Genomic DNA, 22,785 nt, shown 5'->3' with positions numbered 1-22,785 from the left:
TTATGCCACTGCCATACTAACATCTAGTTCGACATTTACATGACTGTTATTACCAATTTGAACAACGGCCATTAATGCAAGCACTATATCACAGGTTCCAAAATAGAATGCTAACTACAGTTATTTTCTAGCTTTAAGTGCTTAAACTGAACAAACACGCTAAACTAACTATAGCTAATGCCTGCAGTCAATGCTTTAACCAAATTCCAATACTATTTACATTTTACACTTTCCTTTTCCTTTCAATTGATGTAGTACTTTCCTGAATTAACAATTGGCATAAAAAGATGATATTTAGAACTAGTCGAACATAATCCAACGATCCAGTAATCTAACAGTCACAGTCCAGATTAATTTAACAGTCCAACAAACTCATTTTTAACTACAGGAATCAATTACCAGATGCTAATATGCTTCAGTATGAACTATATTAAAAACAAATCTCTCATACAACTCCATTTCAGTCCACTTACTACATACTAACAGGGATCTACCTATCATCAGTGACAGAAGAATTTAAATACACAAGTCATATAGAAACTAAAGAAGAATTTCAACTCTTCACGTATATTCAAACTTCATGTTTTCAGCTTACAAATGCCAAAGTTACAACTGTGTACCTGGAAGTTGAAATACGAGAAAGGAATGGTCAACAACAGCAATACAACAACAGTTACAATAGCAGTACCACAACAGTACCAGTTCTGAATCAGAAACACACCCAAACCAACGCATAAACAGATTTGTAAGACCCCACAACAACAATCAACACCCAAATAACTCAACCGAACTTGAATTAAACCAAAAATGGACCAAAACATCAATGAGACGGTGTCAGCTTGTATTCTTTTTTTTTTCAACTCTCAGAATGATGATGTTTAAGTTCTCAGGAAAACTCTCAAAGAAATGCTCTCTAAAATCTCAAAGAAAAACTGAATGTTTCAGCTTTCAAAACGCTGTCTAAGATTGCCTGAAAACTCCTTCAATTCTCCAAATCTATCCACAACTGAAAACTAAAGAAAAGAACTCTCAAACAGCTCCCTAAAGACTGCCTGAAGAACTGATTTCCTTTAGTATTTTCAGAAAGTGTTTTCCAGCTCTCAAAAGTGGATCCTCTTTTCAATGTTCTCTCCAAAAAAAAATCCCCCCTTAGACTGATCCCGGACTCCTCCCTTTATACCCAAACACTCACCCTGCCAGCCCGTAAGAGCACTAGGCAGATTTAAGAAACTAATTCTGCCCATGATACCTTTAGCACTCCACTAGAGTATGTTTTGTTCCCCATTAACCCTTTTCTTTATTTAAAGTTCAAACAGGTATGAGCAACATATTTTAATCAATCCCTTTTAAGCCTCCCCATACCATTATGTTTTGTTCCTCGTTAGCACTAAACAAATGCATTAGTTTTATGTTACATTAGCACTTACTGGACAGAACACTTAAACCAACCATTTTTAAACTTTTAAGAACCAAATTATCCCCTAAAACCCCTGTGATTACTATCCTACCCCAATCACTTTAAATCTGTATGAAACCTCAGCTATAGCCAATTTAAGCCTATCAATTGACTAATTAGATACATGAAACTAACTCCCAATTAGGACAATTCAACAAGGTTAGATTCATATCAGAACAAACTTAACAGAACAAGCAAATAGATTCAAATCATTAAACTTAATCATCAATTGAACTCAAATCAAATCCAACAGCATTTCAACCAAGATGGGGATTCAATGATTCAGGACGATAGTCAGACTGGACTATTAAGGTCAAGAAATTGATTCATACAGATGCATGAGAGTAAGTTATCTATATTGGGAACAAATATAACTCTAAATTAACCTCGAACAAAATGCTGGAACAACAAGTATACTGGCTATGAGCCCTGAGGCTGAAAATACAAAGGTCAGAAGGTAAAACAATATCCAATAACTTGAGGAGGACAACTGAACTACAGACATGAACGGGTCAATCGACGAGACCATTTAATTGATTCAACATATGCCAATCGACCAAGATGAGAAAAACTGGACCAGAAAAAGGTCCGAAAGAGGAGGAGGATTAATTGACCTAAATGACGAACTAATCAGTCAGAAATAAAACAACAACAAAAGAAAAAGGCAAACAAAAGAAATACCTCGAAACTTCAGACCAAACCCAATCCGTTTCAGTCTGAACTTCGTCTTGAAACTTTGAAGCCAAAACAGACCTTAATCGAGTGTTCTCGACTGAGAACACTCGACTAAAGTCGGTTAAGACCTCAAATTTCCCCTTTACTCGGACAGGTTCCAGGTTTTGTCTCTCTAGGGTTCTTCAATAGATTTAAAATTCGACCAATTCTAACAAGATTCGAGCCAAAGTAGGGGTGGTTTGGGAACGAGAGGGGTCAGGTGGAGCTGGGTGTGAGCTTGGGACTGGTTGGGTAGGTTTAGGGTTTTTCTCGAATCTTCGATTGAAGATTCAAAACAAACCGGGTTGATTCGAGGTTAAAGGGATAAGGATTTGTGTTGAGGGTGGTTAGAAGTTTCAGGGGTGTGAAATTCGTGGTCACCGGCATCGTTGCCGCCGGCTTTCAGGCGAAGGGGTATGGGGGCAGTTAGGGTTTGGTTGGGTCGTTTGGTTCGTCTCTGAAAGAGACGAAAGGGATAAATTAAGGCGGTTGAAAGGGGTTTGGGTGTTTTGATATATTGAAAACAAGTTGATTAATCTGGGCCGTTGGATGATGGGAACCAACGGTCCAGATTAATTTACTTAAGCCAAACGGGGTCGTTTAGTAGTAACGGGGTCGGGGCGGGTATAGGAACGGGTACGGGGAATGGGTCAAAACGAGTTATTGTAGTGGTGATCTGGACCGTTGGATCAAGTCATATCAACGGCCCAGATTGGGCGTTAGAGAACGATGTTGTTTTGGCCGTCTCTGAGACCAGCCGGTTTGGGCCTGGTTTGGGGTGTGACATTGGGCCTGAACCTTTCTTTTAAAACCAGCCCAGTCCGATTTTTAACTCTTCTTCTCTTGTTTCTTCTTTTTCTTTTATTTTCTTTTTGATTCCTAATTACCAAAATTCAAAATTAACTTAGAAAATACTAATTAACCCTTAATAATAATTATCACACAAAATTAAATACAAAGATAATCACACAATTTGACATTAAACCCTAAAATGCGAAGTACGTTATTTTTCGATTTTTCATTTTCGTAAAACAAATTACTGTTTAATTAATCCTAAATTCTAAATGCAAATGCAACACATATATTTTTTATTTTTCTTAATTAAAGTAAAAATGAACATGCACAGACAAGTACAAATAAATCACAAGCAACACAAAACTATTTTATTTTGAATTTTTTGGGAGTAGTTCTTGTAGGGCAAAAATCACCTGCTAACACTCACAAAGTCTCTAAATCCATCTTTTTCAACAGAAATAAAGGGAAGTTCATCTTTAATAATCATACGAGCTAAAGCCTTCCTACATGCCTCTTGATCAAATTACCAAGGGATAACTGAAACATCACCTGTTAGACCTTGCGGTTGAAAACCTAATGTTGTCTGGCTACCTTCTGCCTTGTAGGGATTGGTCGGGCATTTGGGAATATGCAATAACAAATTGCTTGTGCCGCTATGCTTGGTATCAGCTACATATTCTTCTGAACAAAACTTGCATCTCGATTTTTTCACACCCTCGGCATCAGTGAACTTGTTGAAGTAGCGCCAAGCCATTGATCTTTCTTTAACCATTTTTCTTTTCTTCGAACCAGGTTTAGATTCACTGTTGTTGGTTGTTGAATAAGTTGAAGCATTACTTTCACCAACTTTTTCAACAATTTGAAGTTCATTCACTGTCTCTGCCTCGTTTTCCATCTACCAAAACAAACAAAAAAACCAAAATAAAATCAGAAATAGAAGAATAGAAAATGAAATAGAGATAAAAAATAGAACATAAAGACAAATCGATACATACATACAAAAATTGAAAAAACGGTATGAAAATTCAAAATAAAGATGTTGTAATATCTCTCTAACTCGCACAAAAAAAAGACACAAAAAAGACACATTATTTGATTTCTGTTGTGAAATAAAAGGTGGAAAATATCACATTTGAGCTCTAAGAGAGAGGGGGAAAGCAACAATGAACCAATAATAACTAATAGTTAGAGAGAATGCCAGGGTTACCGTCTATTAGGGTTTTGCGTCGTTTGCTCTTGATTGGAAATTGAATGTGAAGACTTGAGAGTTGAGACTTCGAGATTAGTGTTCTACTTCGAGAGAACTTGGAGTTCACTGGCTTGAGACTTCGAGAGGACTGAGATAAAGAGTGAAGACGAGAGGCGGAAGCTTGGTCGGACTGAGATGAGAGTGAAGATTTCGAGAAGACTGAGTCACTAAGCTGTGAAGACTGAAGAGAGGCGGAAAAGAGGACTGAACGAAGTGAACATCGATATAACCTAGGGTCAGTCTGATAAATGAATAAGTATACTTAACCCTAAAATTTTAGGGTAGTATTTATATATAGGCCCATATAATTTCGGTTTTCGTATCGGATCGGATTAAAATCATGCCAATCCGAATCTAATCCGAAAATCCAAAATTTTATAAAACATAATCCGTATCCAATCCGAAATTTTATATCCAAAAATCCAAAATAGAGCGGGTCGGATCGGATTTCGAATATCCGATCCAAATGCACAGCCCTAGTAGTTGGCATAATAAGTCTAAATAGAGACAAGTGGTTGACGAATGAACATTGTTGTGACAAATAAAAAAAAATAGTCATCATTATGGTAATTATAAAAAGGGAGAACAATAATGGTTCTCAAAATATATCTTCGAAAAGGTGAGAGTAATGTTTACCATCAAATTGGTATGAAAAATAATAAAATACATCGCTGTGATTATACTCCATTCTTGGAAGAGAATGTGACTTGTGATAAACATTGAGAATGCATACTAATTCATGACGGTAAATGTGGCAATATGAGATAAAAGTAATGAATAAAGGCATGCAATGCATGATTGGATTAATACCACATAACTCACCTCTAAGGAGGTTTGAGTGAAATAAAGATAATAAATATTATTATGTGGTTACAAAAATATGTTATTCGTTGCTTATATGTGATATGCAAAAAATATTTTGCCATGCCTTATAAAAGTTATTAAAGGTAAAATTAAAGCAAGAAATGATTTTGCTTATGATGAGTTTGACCATGATAATTATGATATGATTTTCTCCATAAAGGAGACATTCACCATATGGATGGTGTGATAAAAGATCTTATTAACTAAGAGCTTCAGAAGAGCTAATTTGTTACTACTCGGATGAAATTGTTCATGATGATGATATTGTAATAAGTATCAAAAGAAACTTTGAGTTTCAAATATATTAGCCAAAATGGTTGGCATGTTGAGACTATAAATGAAATGAAGATTGAATATCTTTCATATTACTATAATCATACCGGGTAAATATGAAAGGTTACTTGATTTATCTTCTATTTGTACTACACAAGTATAAGCATGGTGATAGAATCACAATCCACAAGTAAACTAGAGGTTTACTGAAATAAATATTAGTTGGCATCACCGGTTGGCCATCCTGGTTCAATTATGATGCGAAAAATTAATTGAGAATTACATTGGCATATATTGAAGAATAAAAGATTCTTCAAAAATTCTCTTGTGCTGCTTATTCTCATGATATACCAGTTAAGGTTAGGACTGAATCCCTTGGTTTGTGGAACGAATAAAATGTGATAAATATATGGGCCCAGTCACCTGCCATGTGGACCATTTACTATTATATAATTTTAATAGATACATCTATTCTATGGTCACATGTGCATTTGTTATCAACTTGCAGTTTGGCTTTTGCAAGATAGCATGCTCAAATTGTTAGAGCACATTTCCAAATTATAAATTATGATGATTTATCTTGCTAATACTGGTTTAAATCCATGTTGGTTTAGCAGAAATTATATGCCTCCAATTATAGCTAAATCAATGGTTATGAGAACAAAACTTCCAAAAACTAAATTTGGTATGAGATGTATTATTTAATATACAGCGGCACTTGTACGCATCTAGCCAAGTTATGAAAATTTCTCCCTATCACAATCGGTTCAGGATCAGGAACTAAATAATTTCTATATAGAAATATGGATGTGCTATATGATTTAATTATGCCACCATAATGCACAGAGATGAGTTCCCAAAGAAGGTTGGGAAATGTGTTGGTGATCCCAACATTAGGGAGAGAAAATGGACAGCTGAGAAAGTGATACGTGTCATATTTTAGCTGCTAATGCTCAAAATAGAATAAAGTCCATAAGGGATATAGTCTATGGCACGCATGAAGCGTAACAGACCAACCGGTTCCAAAGATAAAACTTTTAGAAGTAGGTGAGGGGCAAATGTTCAAGATGGTCATAATAAGGAGGCAAGTGCTCTAGAAGAGCACCACGATATAACACTTCGTAAGATCTCATGTGAGAGGCTCAGGTACCTGAAAATAATGAGATAAAGAGATCTCAATAAGTTATGTCTTTATTGTGTAATAATTGAACCGATATAAAATGATCGTCGGCGATATTGTTAACATAATATAGTGCTCAATATTATTAATATTGACGAGGATCTTGAGCTCAAATCTGTGATAAAATTTGGACAGATAAATGATTGGCCAAATGAAAATACGCAACGAAAATTGACTTCACTTGAAAAATATAAAGTTGTACGGATAGTCCCAATACCTGAAAGTATAAATTCAGTTGAGGTAAATGTGTTCTTGTACGAAAAAGGTCAAGTCGATAGACATAAAGACGACTTGTGTCACAAGAGTATTTGTAAATATCTTGGCATTGATTATATAGAGGCATGTTCTCCTGTGGTGGAGTAGACTGTTTAAAGAAAGAGTTTGAAATGAAAGATCTTGGAAAGACAAAATTTTGTCTTGGTCTAGAAACTGAGTATATAAAAGATGGAATTTTTGTCAATCAATCAGCATACACTGAAAATATTTTAAAGCGATTCTATATGGATAAAACACATCCATTGAGTACCCCGATGGTTGTGAAATCACTCGATATAAATAAAGATCCATTCTGACCTTATGAAAATAATGAACTTCTTGGTCTTGAAGTACCGTATCTTAGTGCAATTGATGCACTAATGTATCTTGCTAACACTACAAAGCGTGACATAACTTTTTCAATTAATGTCTTAGCAAGATATATCTCCACTCAAGGAGACATTGGAATGAAATCAAGCACATATTGCGTTATCTAAGGGGGATTACCGATGTGGGCTTATTTTATGGTAATGATTGCAATCCCGATCTTGTTAGTTATGCCGATGTGGGGTATTTATCTGACACGCAAGGCTTGATCTCAAACATGCTATGTGTTTACATATGGAGGCACTTCCATATCTTGGCGATCGACAAAGCAATCAATCGCGGCTACTTTATCTAATCATGTTGAGAAAATTGTTATTCATGAAGAAAGTCGAGAATGTGTATGGTTGAGGTCTATAATACATATTATTCGAGACAAATGTAGTTTGAAGCGTTACAACTACCCACAATTTTGTATGAAGACAATACAGCATGCATAGCCCAATTAAAGGGAGGATTCACAAAAAAGAGCTAGGACAAAGCACATTTCACCAAAGTTATTTTTCATACATGATCTTCAAAATAATGGTGATATCAATGTGCAACAGATTCGTTCAAGTGATAATATGGCTGATTTGTTCACCAAATCTCTATCGACATTAACCTTAAAGAAACTAGTATACAAGATTGGGATGTGAATGATCAAGGATGTGAATTGATGCTCTCATCAGGGGGAGTTAATACGCGTTGTACTCTTTTTCCCATACAAGGTTTTGTCTCACTGGGTTTTCCTTGCAAGATTTTTAATGAGGCAACCAAAAGGCGTATTTCTAAACTTGTGTACTCTTTTTCCTTCACTAGGATTTTTTTCTTATAGGGTTTTTTCCTAGTAAGATTTTAACGAGGTACATTATCTATGGACATCCAAGGGTGAGTGTTATGATAAATATACATTATGGTGGATGTGTACTCTTCTTCCATGATCTTTATCTCAAATGTTTAATGACATATTCAATGACATATTTTATGTGTTCAATGACATATTCCATGACATATTTTCTTCACTTTTTATGCCTATATAAAAGCCTTGTAATAGATACGAAAATACACACAATTGAAGAAGAAAATCTCATCCTTCTCTCTATCTCTATTTCTTGTTCATGTTTTACTAAATTGCTTTCATTTTTTGTTCATGTTTTACTAAATTGCTTTTATTTCATAACAAAAATATACTTTTTTTTATATGAATTCACTCGTTAAGTGGCAATCAGGTTATATACGGTAGAAATCGTGGCTACCCGATTTCGTGAGCTCAAGGGTTACTTCGAGAGCGAGAGCGGAATAGACCAGGAGCGAGCCCAATGGGAGGCTTTGAAGGTCAAAGTGTCCGATGAACATCAAGGCCAAACGTGACCGGCCTCGAGATAATGCCATTACGAGTTTGTAATAAAATGAGCAAGATTCCCGCCAAGTCCCCAAGATCATGGCGTAAATTCCGAAATAGATTTGTACGAGTTAGTACTAATCCGTACTAGGTGGTTAGACAGTTGTCCCAATAAGATTCCTTACTATAAATAGAAATGTACCTTATTTAGGGTTCCCCTATCTTATAAAGAAGACCCCAATCATTTGTAACCATCATCTAATCATTGGCAAAGAATATACTCTCTTACTTTCGCTCATATTTTATTAGAATTATCCTTTAGCTTTATCATTCTTGCTTTATTGTTCTTTATCCATCTCGAGGTCACTTTGGCTCGAGATCGAGACTGGTCTACATTCTAATTTGGTTTTACTTATTTCTTTGATTTATACATCAGATTCTTTGGTTATTAATTAGTTTTGAACTTAATCACTTATCTTTAAAACTACCAATTAAATTTAGTTGTTACTCGTATTTTCGAGGTAAACAGTTTGGCGCCCACCGTGGGCCTAAAGATAATAGTGATTATTTCAGTACTGATTCTGATAACGCACGTTATTTTCACACTTGTTCTTGTCAAGAATTTTTGTTCTCAGGTAAAAACATGTCAACCTCGTAAAACGCACATGTACACGATAACAATGGTCTTGGATTTCATGGGGAAAACAATAATGTAGGGGTCGATGTACCATGGATAAACCCTGAGGAAATGCCAAATGTGGAACCAAATTGATATTAGTTCACACATTGCTTTGAATGCGGATCCAGGCACAAACCCCGGAGGAAGTGTACACAGGGAAGCCCGATCTGGGGGCCAATGACACAGGGTATATGAGACGGGGGAATCAGCCTCCAAGTAATATTCGAGATGCTACAAGCTCAACAGATTACAATTGCTCAACTTCAAAGCCAGAATAAAATTCCAAGTGTGGTCGAACCAGGGAACACTCGACGTACTGAGCCAGTGCTGGAGAGACCAAACGGTAATGGCTCGAGGACTGACCCCACAATTATGCGGATGCTCGAGGAACTCACCAAGAGAATTGAGTCCGGGGAGAAGAAGATTGAGGATAATGACAAAAAAGTTGAGACATATAACTCTCGTGTTAATCAAATACTGGGGGCACCTCGATCTTATAAGGACTATATTCTAAAAAGTTCATGCGAAGACCCTTCCCCGCTAGTGCGGCTCCAAAGCCAATCCCCAACAAGTTCCGCATACCCGAGATTCCCAAGTATAATGGGACGACTGATCCGAATGAACACGTCACCTCGTATACGTGCGCCATCAAAGGAAACGGCTTGGAAGATGACGAAATTGAATCCGTACTGCTGAAGAATTTCGGGGAGACTCTATCCACGGGTTCCTTGATATGGTATCATAACTTACCCCCTATTTTGTAGATTCGTTTTCTATGCGTGCAGATTCTTTTGTAAAAGCACATGCCGAAGCCATTAAAATTGCAATGAGAAAGTTGAACCTTTTCAAGGTAAGGCAGAAAGATTATGAGATGCTCAGAGAATTGGTATCTCGGTTCCAAGCAAAGAGAATGGATTTGCCTCCAGTCACCAATGACTGGGTTGTTCAAGCTTTCACTCAAGGTCTCAACACTCAGAGTTCTCTATCTTCACTTCAGTTGAAGCAAAGTTTACTCGACTACCCGCCTGTCACTTAGGCCTATGTACATAATCGATACCAGTCGAAGATTAGAATCGAGGATGATCAACTGGGACTCCTTCAGGGTCCGTTTATCTTAGCAGACCCACGGGTGGGATCAAAAGGAACGTCGATCGAGAGCCGAGGTCGAATAGAGATCGATATCAACCGTATAATGTAGATCGTAAAAGCAACGGGTTTGGGCAAAGCTTTGCACGAAATGAGAGGAGAAATAATCGAGGTCAAAATTCACGGGGGCTTGATGCCGAGGAAGATCACGTTAAATATCCAGCATCTGAATAAAGGTACAACCCCAGTCCAATCCTTTCTATTTTTTCTACTAACACTTGCAGGTTTTCGACAAGGATCGGCATGAAGGTTTGGTCCTTAATGCAAGCGTTGCACTCTTCTTCCCTTAGACCGATTTTTGTCCCAAATGAGTTTTTTCGGCAAAGTTTTTAACGAGGCAACCATTGTCGTGTTAACTTAGAGCAATTCAATGGTATCCGAGGTTCCCTACAATAAGCCTCGAGTACTGAAGGGCATTGCCCTCGAATGTCTACTTTGTTGCAAAAAAATCACTTCAGGACATCGGGTCTCGATAGGAGAACTTTGTAATGGGCCAAACGGTCAGATGAACCGCGTCCGTATAAAATAGTCGAGCCCCAATAGCGAAACATATACGCATGTATCAATTATCCAAAGAAGCATTCTTTCTATATCGACACACTTTGTGTATCAAAGAAACTTGCTACTATACGAACATCATACTTGTGATTCCACGAAAAATGGCTCTAGGGCCAAAACTCAAATACACCTCGAATAGTCGCGGACCGTCATCGACAATCAACACATTCGAGTATCTGCCGAATTTATAAGACCTCAAAGAGGCATCCTTCGACGCAAAGGCCAAGGCCATCATACTCGGAGACTAACCTTTCGGACAAGTTCGAAAGGTTATCAGAAAACAAGTCTAAGAGATATACCCGAAGGCTACGGCCATATTAAAGAATACGGTCATGTAAAAGGCTACGATCGAAATAATGCGGCTTGGAGACGTCCGATTTTCGCCATAAATTAAAGGCCTTCAAATACTTCGAAAAAATGGTTAAGCTCGGCTACCCTCAGAAAAAACAAAAAGGGCTTCGATAAAATCAGCCCTCAAATAATTTAAAGGCTTCGATAACATCAGCCTTCGAAAAAGCCTCAAGACGTATTAATACCAACGGGTTCTGATCTACTGAACCCTCGAAAAACCAAACGGGTACAAAAAACACGTGCTAAGGCATAAAGAAATTTTCACTAAGTCTTTTAGCCAAAAAAAGGGAAAAACTATAGTTGTCTTAGAGGCCGAATCGGCCCAACTTAAAGAGCCCAAGGGCCGATCTAAAAGAGCCTAAAGGCCAATGTAAAAAAGCCTAAGGGCTAACTTTACTTCGAGTTCGAGCAAATCCTCACTCACCTATAAAGCCTAAGGGCTATTTTCATTTTAGTACGAGAAAGTACTCACTCTTCTACTAAGCCAAAGGGCTACCCGAGTTCGAGAAAATTCTCACTCGGGGACTATCTATGAAGCCTAAAGGCTAACTCTATTTCAAGTTCAAGCAAGTCCCAACTCGATCATAAAAGCCCAAAGGCTATCTTAACCCAAGTTTGAGCAAACCCTCACTCGGGGACTATCTATAAAGCCTATGGGCTAACTTTACTCCGAGTTCGAGCAAATCCTCATTCGGCTATAAAGCTTAAAGACTATTTTTATTTCGAGTTCGAGCAAGTACTTACTTGACTACTAAGCCCAAGGGCTACCCGAATTTGAGAAAATTCTCACTCGGGGACTATCTTTCAAGCCCAAAGTCCACCTCATCTCAATTTCAAGCATGCCCTCACTTGGCCATAAAGACTAAGGGCTATTTTCATTTCAAGTTCGAGCGTGCACTCACTCAACTATCAAGCCCAATGTAATTACCCGACCTATTGTTTTAAGAATTTACGCCTCGATCCCCTATTAACTGCATTCCCGTGTTTACTTCTACTATTATGAGTTGCCGAGAGGAATTATTTGGAGTTTCGAAGAGTTTTGGGACACTTGGTCCCTAAATGAGAGCTTAAGTTCTCAAAATTTAAGCGTAGTCGGAATAGTGTGAAAACGGTCTCGGAACAGAATTTTGATGGTTCCTTTAGCTCTGTTGGCTGATTTTGGGTTTAGGAGCGGGTTCAGATTGTGTTTTGGAGGTCCGTAGCTAATTAAGGCTTGAAATGCCGAAAGTTGAATTTTTGAAGTTTCCTCTTCGATAGTGAGATTTTGATCTGAGGAACGGAATAGAATTTCGAAAGTTGGAGTAGCTTCGTATTGTTGAATATGACTTGTTTGCAAAATTTCAGGTCATTCGGACGAGGTTTGATAGACTTTTTGATCGAAAGCGTAATTTGAGAGTTTTTGGAATTCTTAGGCTTGAATACGATGTAAAATTTGTGTTTTGATGTTGTTTTGAGCGTTCTGAAGATTGGAACAAGTTTGAATAATATTTTAGGATTGGTTGGCATATTTGGTTAAGGTCCCGGGGGCCTCAGGTGTGTTTCGGGGTGGTTTCGGATCATTTCGGGCTGTTTTACAATAGCTGAAGCTGGTGTCTGGTGTTGTTCTTCGCGTCCGCGAGGTTCCTCTCGCGTTCGTGAAGAAGGATTTGGCTTATGGGATTTTGTTCTTCGTGTTCGCGAAGTGAGCCTCGCGTTCGCGAAGAAGAAGAAATTCTGTTGCGCAGGTCTTACTTCAGAGGCTCATATCTCTTAATCTACAATGAATTTTGAGATGATACAAAAAGCGAAATTGTAGCTCTTTGAATCTAGTTTCCAGAAATATATTATAATAGTCATTTGGAAATCTGCAGCAAACGTTATGGCCATTATACTAGAGGCTGTCCGAGAAGAGTTTGGAAAATGATTTTTGGGAAATTTTGTTCTTCGCGAACGCGAAGAACAAATCCCTGGGCAGCAGAATAAAGTACAAACTCGTCTCACTCTTCCATTTTTGGACCAAGGGAGCTCGGGTGAGGCGATTTTTCGAGAGATTTTCAAGGAAAACATCGGGGTAAGTGTTCTTAACTCAGTTTTGGTTAGATTACTCAAATCCATCGTTGTTTTTAACATTTAATTGGTGATTTTAGTTGGTAAAATCTTGAAAACCCTCTTGGTTTAATTTGAAGATTTGAGGGTCGAGTTGATGTCGGATTTTGGTAAAATTGGTATGGTTAGACTCGTGGTTGAATGGGTTGTCGGATTTTATGAGTTTTGTCGGATTTCGAGCCGTGGGCCCCACAGGCGATTTTGAGTTAAATTTCGGATTTTTGTTGGAAAATTAGTATTTTCATATGGAATTAATTCGTACGATTTATATTGAGTATATTGAATTATTATCACTAGATTTGAAGCTTCGGACGAATTCGCGAGGCAAAGGCCTGTTGGAATTTTGAATTGGTTGCAAAGCGAGGTAAATGTTTGGTCTAACCTTAGCTTGAAGGATTAGGAGTTGTGTCTTATTTTCTACGTATTAATTGTGGAGTACGACGTATAGACATGGTGACGAGTATCTATACGTCGGTGTCAAGCATGCCCGTGAGTCTTGTATTGTAATTGTTATGACTACGTTATAAATTATTGCACTTCACATTATTGAAATATTATTGTTCCCTTGCCGGGATGTTATTGGAATATTATTGTTCTCTTGCCTGGATGTTATTGAAATATTGTTGTTCCCTTGCCGGGATATTATTGAAATATTATTGTTCCCTTGCCGGGATGTTGTTATATTGCTCTTGTTTCCTTGCCGGGATGTTATATTGCTCTTGTTCCCTTCCCGGGATTCTTTGTGATTGTTGTTGATTTGAAATGGGAGCGGGTGACACGTCTGCCACAAGATAAATAAAATGGGAGCGGGTTGTATGCCTGCAATAAGATATATGAAATGGGAGCGGGTTGCACGACTGCAACAAGATATATGAAATGGGATCGGGTTGCACGCCTGCAATGAGATATATGAAATGAGAGCGGGCTACACGCCTGCAATGAGATATATGAAATGGGATCGGGTTGCACGCCTGCAACAAGATATATGAAATGGGAGCGGATTGCACGCCTGCAACGAGATACATGAAATGGGAGCGGGTTGCACGCCTGCAACGAGATATATGAAATGAGATCGGGTTGCACGCCGCAACAAGAAAGAATAAAAGTGAATATTGATTCTTATGGTGAGAACGAGAAAAAAAGCACGAAGGGTGATGACTTGCACTTTCTACTGTTGTGTTTATTTGTTGTTATCAATTCAAGTGTTTAAATTGTTTGAATTCCTTTATTGTTGTGATCCTTCATGTTAGAACCTACAGTGTTTGCAATATCTCACCGCATTTATACATATATATACATTCCAATACTTCAAACTTCAATAATTGTTACATCCTTAATTCAATTAGTTTCTCAAATATATCCCCTTAAATCGTTTGAGGTTGTACTTTACTTAAAAGGAATTTCTACTATGTTTTGATTTATTGATTTCTCGTATTAAGGGTAATGATTCATTCGATATTGTACTTTAATTAAAAGGGGTATTTTCTTTATCAAATGATTTCTAAAAATAACTTTATTTTTTCTTGTTGATTTCCTAATTGGGTTGGAAGTTGTACTCTACTTTATGTTAAGTGAATGAGGCTCCTTGAACGTTCTTAATTGTATTGGATTATGGAACCTATGAACTGAGTAACATGAGAATATTGTTGTGCAATGTGAGACAAAAATATGTGGGCATAAGGTGCCGGGGAAAATATTATGGTTTTATTTAATGGCTCGTGAGTTGTCATGCAATTGTGATATAAATATGGGCACGAGGTGCCGTGAAAATGTGAAAGTGGGTTGAGACCTATATTATTTATGATTATGAAATGAGGCGTCACAAGGTGACCTTTACTCGAAAGAATTATATTCGAAAGATGCTTATTTGAAAGATTTATATTTGAAGGACTTGATTAATTGATTGCACTTGTATTTATTATTTGTTGAGAAATATTTATGGTGTTCTTGTTGCCTGCTTTTTTTTTATCAGTGGTTGATCATTGTTGTCATCATTGTTATATGCTTCCTATTATTTTTGTACGCTATATTGCACAAGTTTATTTGGTAGTCTGGTCCTAACCTCGTCACTACTTCGCCGAGGTTAGGCTAGGCACTTACCAGCACATGGGGTCGGTTGTATTGATACTATACTCTGCACTCTTTTGTGCAGATCCCAGTGCTGTAGACTTCAGACCACAGTGAGATTGCTGTTTCTTGTTCATCAGGCGGCCCGAGGGTAGTCCTGCAGGCATCCGCAAGCCTTGACGTCTCCTTCTATCTACTATTACTGTTTCCTTCATGTATTTCCAGAGACACTGTTGTATTTATTTCTTTCAGACCTTTATTTGTAGTACTCCTAGACAGTCTGTGAAGTTGTGATACCAGTCTTGGGTAGATTTGTTATGGATTGGTATTAGCAGTACTATTAAAACTTTACAATGCAGCCTTCCGCTTATTCAATTCTGTTGTTATATAATTATTGGCTCTTAACTGTTATCGGATTAAAAATGGAAACAATGTAAATAGTTCAGTTGGTTGGTTTGCCTAGCTTTCACTAGTAGGCGCCATCACGACTCCCGAGGGCGGGAAATCCGGGTCATGACACCCAAGGGCTATCTTACCTCATCGACTGCTGAGCCTAAGAGCTACTCAAACTCAAGTTCGAATGGTCATTCGGGGACCATTGATCAGAAACGTTCAAGGACATAACTTATTGTCGGTCATTACCATATCAAACTTTGGACATTCGAAAGGAATTTTATGCTGAGACGCTTTGACCCGCACAAAAGGGTAACAAATTCAGAAGCCATGGAAGGAAAAAGGCTTTTCACAAACCTTTTTACAAGAGCTATAGGTCACGATTAAGAGTTCCCCGCAAGGGCCGATCAACCTCAAAAGTAAAAAATTACTAAGAGCACAAAACCTAAACATCATGGTCCTTATCGGCAGAAGTGTCTTCGCCCTCAGAATTTTCCCCGCTGCCGGAATCGCTAAAAGTTCTCGGAGTTTTCCTCGGGAAAGACTAGCTTCCAAGATTCCGTTTCCTTAATCGCTTGCATCACGATGATGATGTCATGGCAAATCGGGGTAAAAATCAAGACTCAATTCGTTTCTTATCGTTATACTCTAAGAAACACGGGGACTATCTGTATTCGAAAAAATTGGGGCTACCCGATTTCGTGAGCTCGAGGATCACTTCGAGAGAGAGATCGGAATAGACCAGGAGCGAGCCCGATGGGAGGCTTCGAAGGTCAAAGTATCCGATGAACATATAGGCCGAACATTACTGACCTCAAGATAATGCCATTACAAGTTTATAACAGAATAAGCAAGATTCATGTCACGTCCCCAAGATCATAGCGTAAATTCCGGAATAATTTGTACGAGTTAGTACTAATCCGTAATGGGCGGTTAGACAGCTGTCCCAATGATATTCCTTACTGTAAATAGAAATGTATCATATTTAGGATTCCCCTATTATATAAAGGGGACCCCAATCATTTGTAACCATCATCTAATCATTGACAAAGAATATACTCTTTTACTTTTTCACTCATTATTTATCAGAATTGTCCTTTAGCTTTATCATTCTTGCTTTATTATTCTTTATCCATCTCGATGTCACTTTGGCTCGAGGTCGAGACTGGTCTGCATTCTGGTTTGGTTTTACTTATTTCTTTCATTTATACATCAGATTTCTAGGTTATGAATTAGTATTGAACTTAATCACGTATCTTTAAAATCGCCAATCAAATTTAATTGTTACTCGTATTTTCGAGGTAAACACATGTCAAACATAACGGGATAGTCTGATCGACATGATTCCTCAACTGGCAAAACGAGAGACAAGAGACGAAAATAGTGAAACAAAAAAGAAAAACTGAATTAGTAGTCTTTTAATTGTTACTAGTAATTTTCTTTAATAGAAAAAAAAAATGAAATAAAAGCATACAACATATAAGAACTATAGACTATCGGGCTGGGCTTTTGCTTATAGTCTCAAAAGGATGGGGCTTTTGTATCTATACCCGATTTTGGGGTCACAATTGAACTTATATCATTTTTGCAAAAAAGTTTGCAAGTGTACCCACTTTATGATCAATTTCAGATTTATCGGGTCTGAAGTTAAAAAAAATTAGTCTGAAGTGAAAAATTCACTTCATGCTAAATAGGTCTGAAGTGCAATCAATGGTTTCATGTACTTAAGGCCAATATGTCTGAAGTAAAAAATTGCACTTCAAGATGCACTTAAGGCCAATAAGCCTGAAGTGAAAAATTGCACTTCAGATGCACTTAAGGCCAAAAATACTGAAGTGCAACAAACATTTTCATTCACTTAAGGCTAAAAAGTCTGAAGTGAAAATTTGTACTTCAGATGCACTTAAAGCCAAATAGGTCTAAAGTGTAACTAATGGTTTCATGCACTTAAGGCCAATAAGTCTGGAGTGAAAAATTGCACTTCAAATGCATTTAAGGCCAAATGTCTGAAGTGCAACAAATATTTTGCTACACTTAAGGCCAATAAGTCTGAAATAAAAAATTACACTTCAGATGCACTTAAGGCCAAAAGGTCTGAAATGCAACAAACGTTTTGCTATACTTAAGGCCAATAGCTTTGAAGTGAAAAATTGCACTTCAGATGCACTTAAGGTCAAAAGGTCTGAAGTGCACCCAACGTTTTTATGCACTTAAGCCAACTTGGCCTAAAATGCAAATTGCCCAGAAACAGAAGTTTGTTCTTCGAATTATAACAATCCAGTATACGATTTAATACCTAATTCTACTCCAAATAGGCTCAAATTTGAAACATAACCTCCAAATATCATCAGGAACAAACCTCAATCATCAATTTATCAAAATAATAATAAATCTAATGAACCCATTTTGCAATTAAGAAAAAGAAGAAGAAGAAGAAGAAACCCTAAGCAATAGTAAAAAATAAAAGCGTCATAACAACTTACTATTGTAAAACATCATAAACTACATTAAAATATGTTCACAACCACCATATGAAATCATTGTCACCCGAAGAAGAAGAAGGAGAAGAAAAAAACGGAGGAGAAAGAAGCATGTAGTTGTTTAAAAAGTGAGTATATTTTTTTATTTTTTTTTAAGAAAATGGATATAGAAAATGGATCCTTTCTTTTAAGAAAAGGATCATCGCGCTAGTCCTTCATTAACGGCCCATGTTTTCTGTCTAAACGGCCCAATTATATCCTCATCAAAAAATATTTATTCTAACCCCCACAAGTTTCCAAATCTGAAGCGAACAGCTACTCTATCACTGCAAATCGAAGAAGAAATTTTCCATAGTGAATCGTTCTTTCAATGGCTCTAAACTATGTACGTTCTTCTTTCTCTTTATCTCTCGCACCTTTATTTGGCGCACGATTTAATTCTCCAAAAACAAAACAAAAAAAATTACAGTTTCCGCAGGATCTGAGTTTGCAATGCTCAATCAGTCAATTGTATAATGATCTAGATAATCTTCTGTTTTCTCGCTTAGGATTTCTAATTTTCGTATCAATGTTTGCGATTGTAGTTAATCTTGGGTTTAGTTAGTCATTGGCCATTTGATTTTTATAATTTAGATCTCACTCCATATAGCTATAGGCATGGAATTGGGACTATTATTTCCATGTGTTATTTTTTACTACCAGTTAAATTAGTGAGCTTGAAACTTGCCTGCTGTGATTGAATGATGATCGTTTGATTGTATAGGATTCTTGTCCAGTAGTAAAGAACATACTTCTTTTGGATTCGGAAGGAAAACGTGTAGCTGTTAAATATTACTCCGATGATTGGCCTACAAACAGCGCCAAGATTGCCTTTGAAAAGTCCATTTTTACCAAGACTCAAAAGACAAATGCTCGCACCGAAGGTATTGCTTAGTGACCTATTTTTGCTTGCATGATCTTTGATTTTCGTGTCTGAAATAGTTAGCATGCTTCTGCAAATACGGTTGCATTCTGAAATAGTTAGCATGCTTCTGCAAATATGGTTGCATTTTGCTGTCTTGTATAGGCAAAGGCGGATCCAAGATTTGAACTTTACGGGTTCTGTACGCTAGGACAGCGACCTCCAGAGGTGTAGCTGGTATTTGAACTTTATGGGATCTAAATTCTAAGATTAGCGAAATTAGGTGTTAGTAACTGGGTTCTGAATTTTATCTTTGTACATATTTAGTGGATTGCTTAGTGACCTATTTTTCTTGAATAAAGGTTTGATTTTTACTTTTGTTTGATATTCTAGGTTAAAATACTCTGCATAATTATGCGTGAAATATGAATCCCATGTACTTAGGATTCTCTAAATTTAATTTGTTTGAGCTCATTTTTCAAGTTTTGATCTGCAGCTGAAATAACAATGTTCGACAACAATATTATTGTTTATAAATTTGTGCAAGACCTCCACTTCTTTGTGACTGGAGGTGATGATGAAAATGAACTAGTTTTAGCCACAGTTCTTCAGGGTTTCTTTGATGCAGTTACCCTTCTCCTCAGGTATAGAGAGTGAAGGCACTAAAAGTTCTCCTTGATTTAGGGGTTGAGGTCTTCTGATCTGTGCAAATTTTCTGTCTGATACATTGTGCAATGATTTCAGGAATAACGTTGAACAGAGGGAAGCACTTGAGAACTTAGATCTCATTCTTTTATGCCTTGATGAGATTGTGGATGGAGGGTAAGTCATTGGCTCTCTATTAGTTGTATTCTAGCATGTTACTGTCTTTGGTTTTCACTTTCCATTTTTTATTTTGTCGTCCCTCCTTCGCCTTCTTTGCTTAGTGTTCTGTTGCTACTAAGGAAATTGTCATGCTATTCTTTCCAAGATCAAACAATACTTGCATTTTAATAGATGCTAGAACTTGTGGCATATTAGATACATGTGTATATTTTGTAATTGAACTAATCTTTCAATTCAAATATGCTCTAATTCAAAGTGGAATATTAAATTAATTACTTGTTCAAGCCAAAAGAATATAAAAACAAGAGATAATTGGCACACTGATTTGGGAGGTGAGTGTAGTGAAAAGCTTAATGCAAATAAGAATTTAGCCTTGGGTTTTCAAGTTAGAAGAGAAGCCTTTGAGCAGATATATACAGACTTTTTACAGGAGAGACTATGGTAGTTACTCTAGGGCATTTGGTCTTCGTTTGTGTATAGGTAGATAACAAATTCATAGTTTTGAACGGCCACTGGAACGAATGATTTCTGGGTTATCAAAGAAAAAAAGAAAGATAATAAGTTCATAGTTTTTGCAAGCCTCGTACAAAGACTAAATAATCCCTTATCACACATTTAAAAGCACCAATATGAGTGAACTGAGGATAGCACTGCAACATGCTGCTTTTCTGACTTGGCCATGGATATGGTTGCCCTCAGTAGTTTTGCATTTCCTGGCATCCTCCTATCTAAAGAACACCATGCTATTTAGACTTAATTGCCATGGTCTTTTCATCAGCTTTTGTGTGTTATGGAAATCGAACAAACAGAATTTTTCATGTGAAAGCTGAACCAATGGCTGCTAGTTTGAGGATGTAAACAACTAGTTCACTGTACATCAGAATAGATTCATTTTATGCTGTTGTGACCAGGAAATTTTGCTCCATTGTGCCATAATCCAAGAATTAGTTTGCCTTTTTTTAATTCTCTTCTTCTTATTTGCCATGACGGAAGAGCAGTTTTAATATTTAGGGTAAATGAACATTCATTTCATAAGTGCACTGAAAGAATTTTTATTCAAATGCTCCCTTGTTAGAGGATACTTCTATTGGTCTAGATATCTGATTGCTTTTATGAGATAGATAATTAACAACTACTATTACAGTTAAGTTTCGATACCATATTCATCCTATTAACCACATTGCACTGTTGCCTTATTTTCCAACTTCTATAACCGGAAGGTTTACTAAAATGTTTTGGTGTTTCGAATGTATGCTGCAGGATGGTTCTTGAGACTGATGGTAATATTATTGCGGGAAAAGTTTCCAGTCATACTATGGATGATGGAGCACCCTTGTCTGAACAGGTAAGCAACACATTCTTTCTATTGCCGAATCATACTCTAACTGTGGTACAATTCTCTCATATGTAAAATTGTTTTACCTTTCCTTGACTTCGTATAAAAGTCCTTCGGAATTTCATTTGTTATAGAACAGGTAAACTAACAGGCTTAAGACATCTCATGCTCTAAGCTTAGTAGAACCATTTTGCAGTCAATGTTTTCTATTCAAGGTTTGTAGTTAGAACTCTCCTGGATTGTCCCAAAATGCTCCGGGGCCTTGTTTAGCTTATAAAGAAAAGCAATTGTTTTGGTAATGTTCATAGTTAATTCATTTTCTTGTTAGATAATAGTTAGTTTTACCACTATTACGCAACCCCCCCCCCCCCCCCGGTTTCTAACTAGTACTATTAGTAATCGGCTCTATAGCTTCTTTAGTAAACACTGGTTTTTTGATCAAGTTTTGAATGACTTTCTAGTCAGAGTCTCCTTCGAAGCTTTAGAAACACCTTCCCCCCCCCCCCCCCCAGTTAAACCTGTTTAGTTGGAGTGCTTTTAATATAGTATTTTAAAACGTGTATGCTAATATGTGTTGCAATTTTCAGACGATAACTCAAGCGTTGGCAACAGCACGCGAGCATTTGACAAGATCACTTCTCAGATGAATAATATCTAAGTCTGCCAGAGCGATTATTTTTGGCATTATTCTTTATGATTATATTTGTAGTCATTTTTCTCTGGGATTGTGATGTTGCTTATCTATAGAGTCGTTCAATTTTATACCATTTCAAATGTTCTGCTGCTTATGTTTTGGTTTATCTATCTTGTAAGTGGAGGCCAGCTATTATGCATTTTGGATCAACATATTAATTTGTGCTTCTATAATCCATTTCCTTTACCTTGCCCAAAGCCTAATAAATCATAAACAAACCGTGTCTTAGGCCGTGTATTTTTTAAAATAATTGTGCAAAAAAAAAAAACATTTCTCTTTTTTATTTGAGAGTTGCCATATTTGTTGTTTTACAAGAGAGTGAGGTGGTCATGTATGCTGTCTCTTATAAGATGAAATTGACAAGACTTGGAACCACGCCAAATTCAATATCAATTCTTCGACACATTTTAAAGGAGATTAATCAATTCACAGTCTCAATATTATCCTAAGTTGAGAATAAACTACTAGAATGTGCTAAAACTTAATTATGCAATTAGTACAGACCATCCTTTAAAGAAAATAGGAAAATGACGCATAACTTGAGGGGAAAGAAGAGAAAAATGACAGGAAAAGAACAAATACTTGTGATTATTACTTGCTGAATAATGGAGTGAACCACTGAAATTGAGAGGGTGATGATGATTTTGATATAAAAATATATCTAAAGTAGAGCCAGTAAAAATAGACGTTTGCTTGAATTTTGCAATTTGGGTAAATTAGAGTTACAATAATACTTAGGGCGGCCGTTTGGCCATAAGAGAAGATTCATTTGTTTT

General features: G+C 36.9%; 1 protein-coding gene across 1 annotated transcript; it reads left to right on the top strand.

The window, feature by feature from the left end:
• The first annotated feature begins 18,498 nt into the window (after positions 1-18,498).
• Positions 18,499-22,182, top strand: LOC104241908 (coatomer subunit zeta-1-like). Its single transcript, XM_009796868.2, has 6 exons — positions 18,499-18,638; positions 19,017-19,176; positions 19,651-19,798; positions 19,899-19,976; positions 21,240-21,324; positions 21,903-22,182. The coding sequence occupies exons 1-6, from the start codon at positions 18,624-18,626 to the stop codon at positions 21,960-21,962; spliced, it is 546 nt and encodes a 181-aa protein (XP_009795170.1). The 5' UTR covers positions 18,499-18,623; the 3' UTR covers positions 21,963-22,182.
• Positions 22,183-22,785: the final 603 nt, after the last annotated feature.

This window comes from Nicotiana sylvestris, chromosome 3 (assembly GCF_000393655.2).
Source record: "Nicotiana sylvestris chromosome 3, ASM39365v2, whole genome shotgun sequence".
Taxonomy (NCBI): Eukaryota; Viridiplantae; Streptophyta; class Magnoliopsida; order Solanales; family Solanaceae; genus Nicotiana; species Nicotiana sylvestris.
The sequence above is the reverse complement of the archived record's forward strand: the minus strand, read 5'-3'. Positions and strand labels throughout refer to the sequence as shown.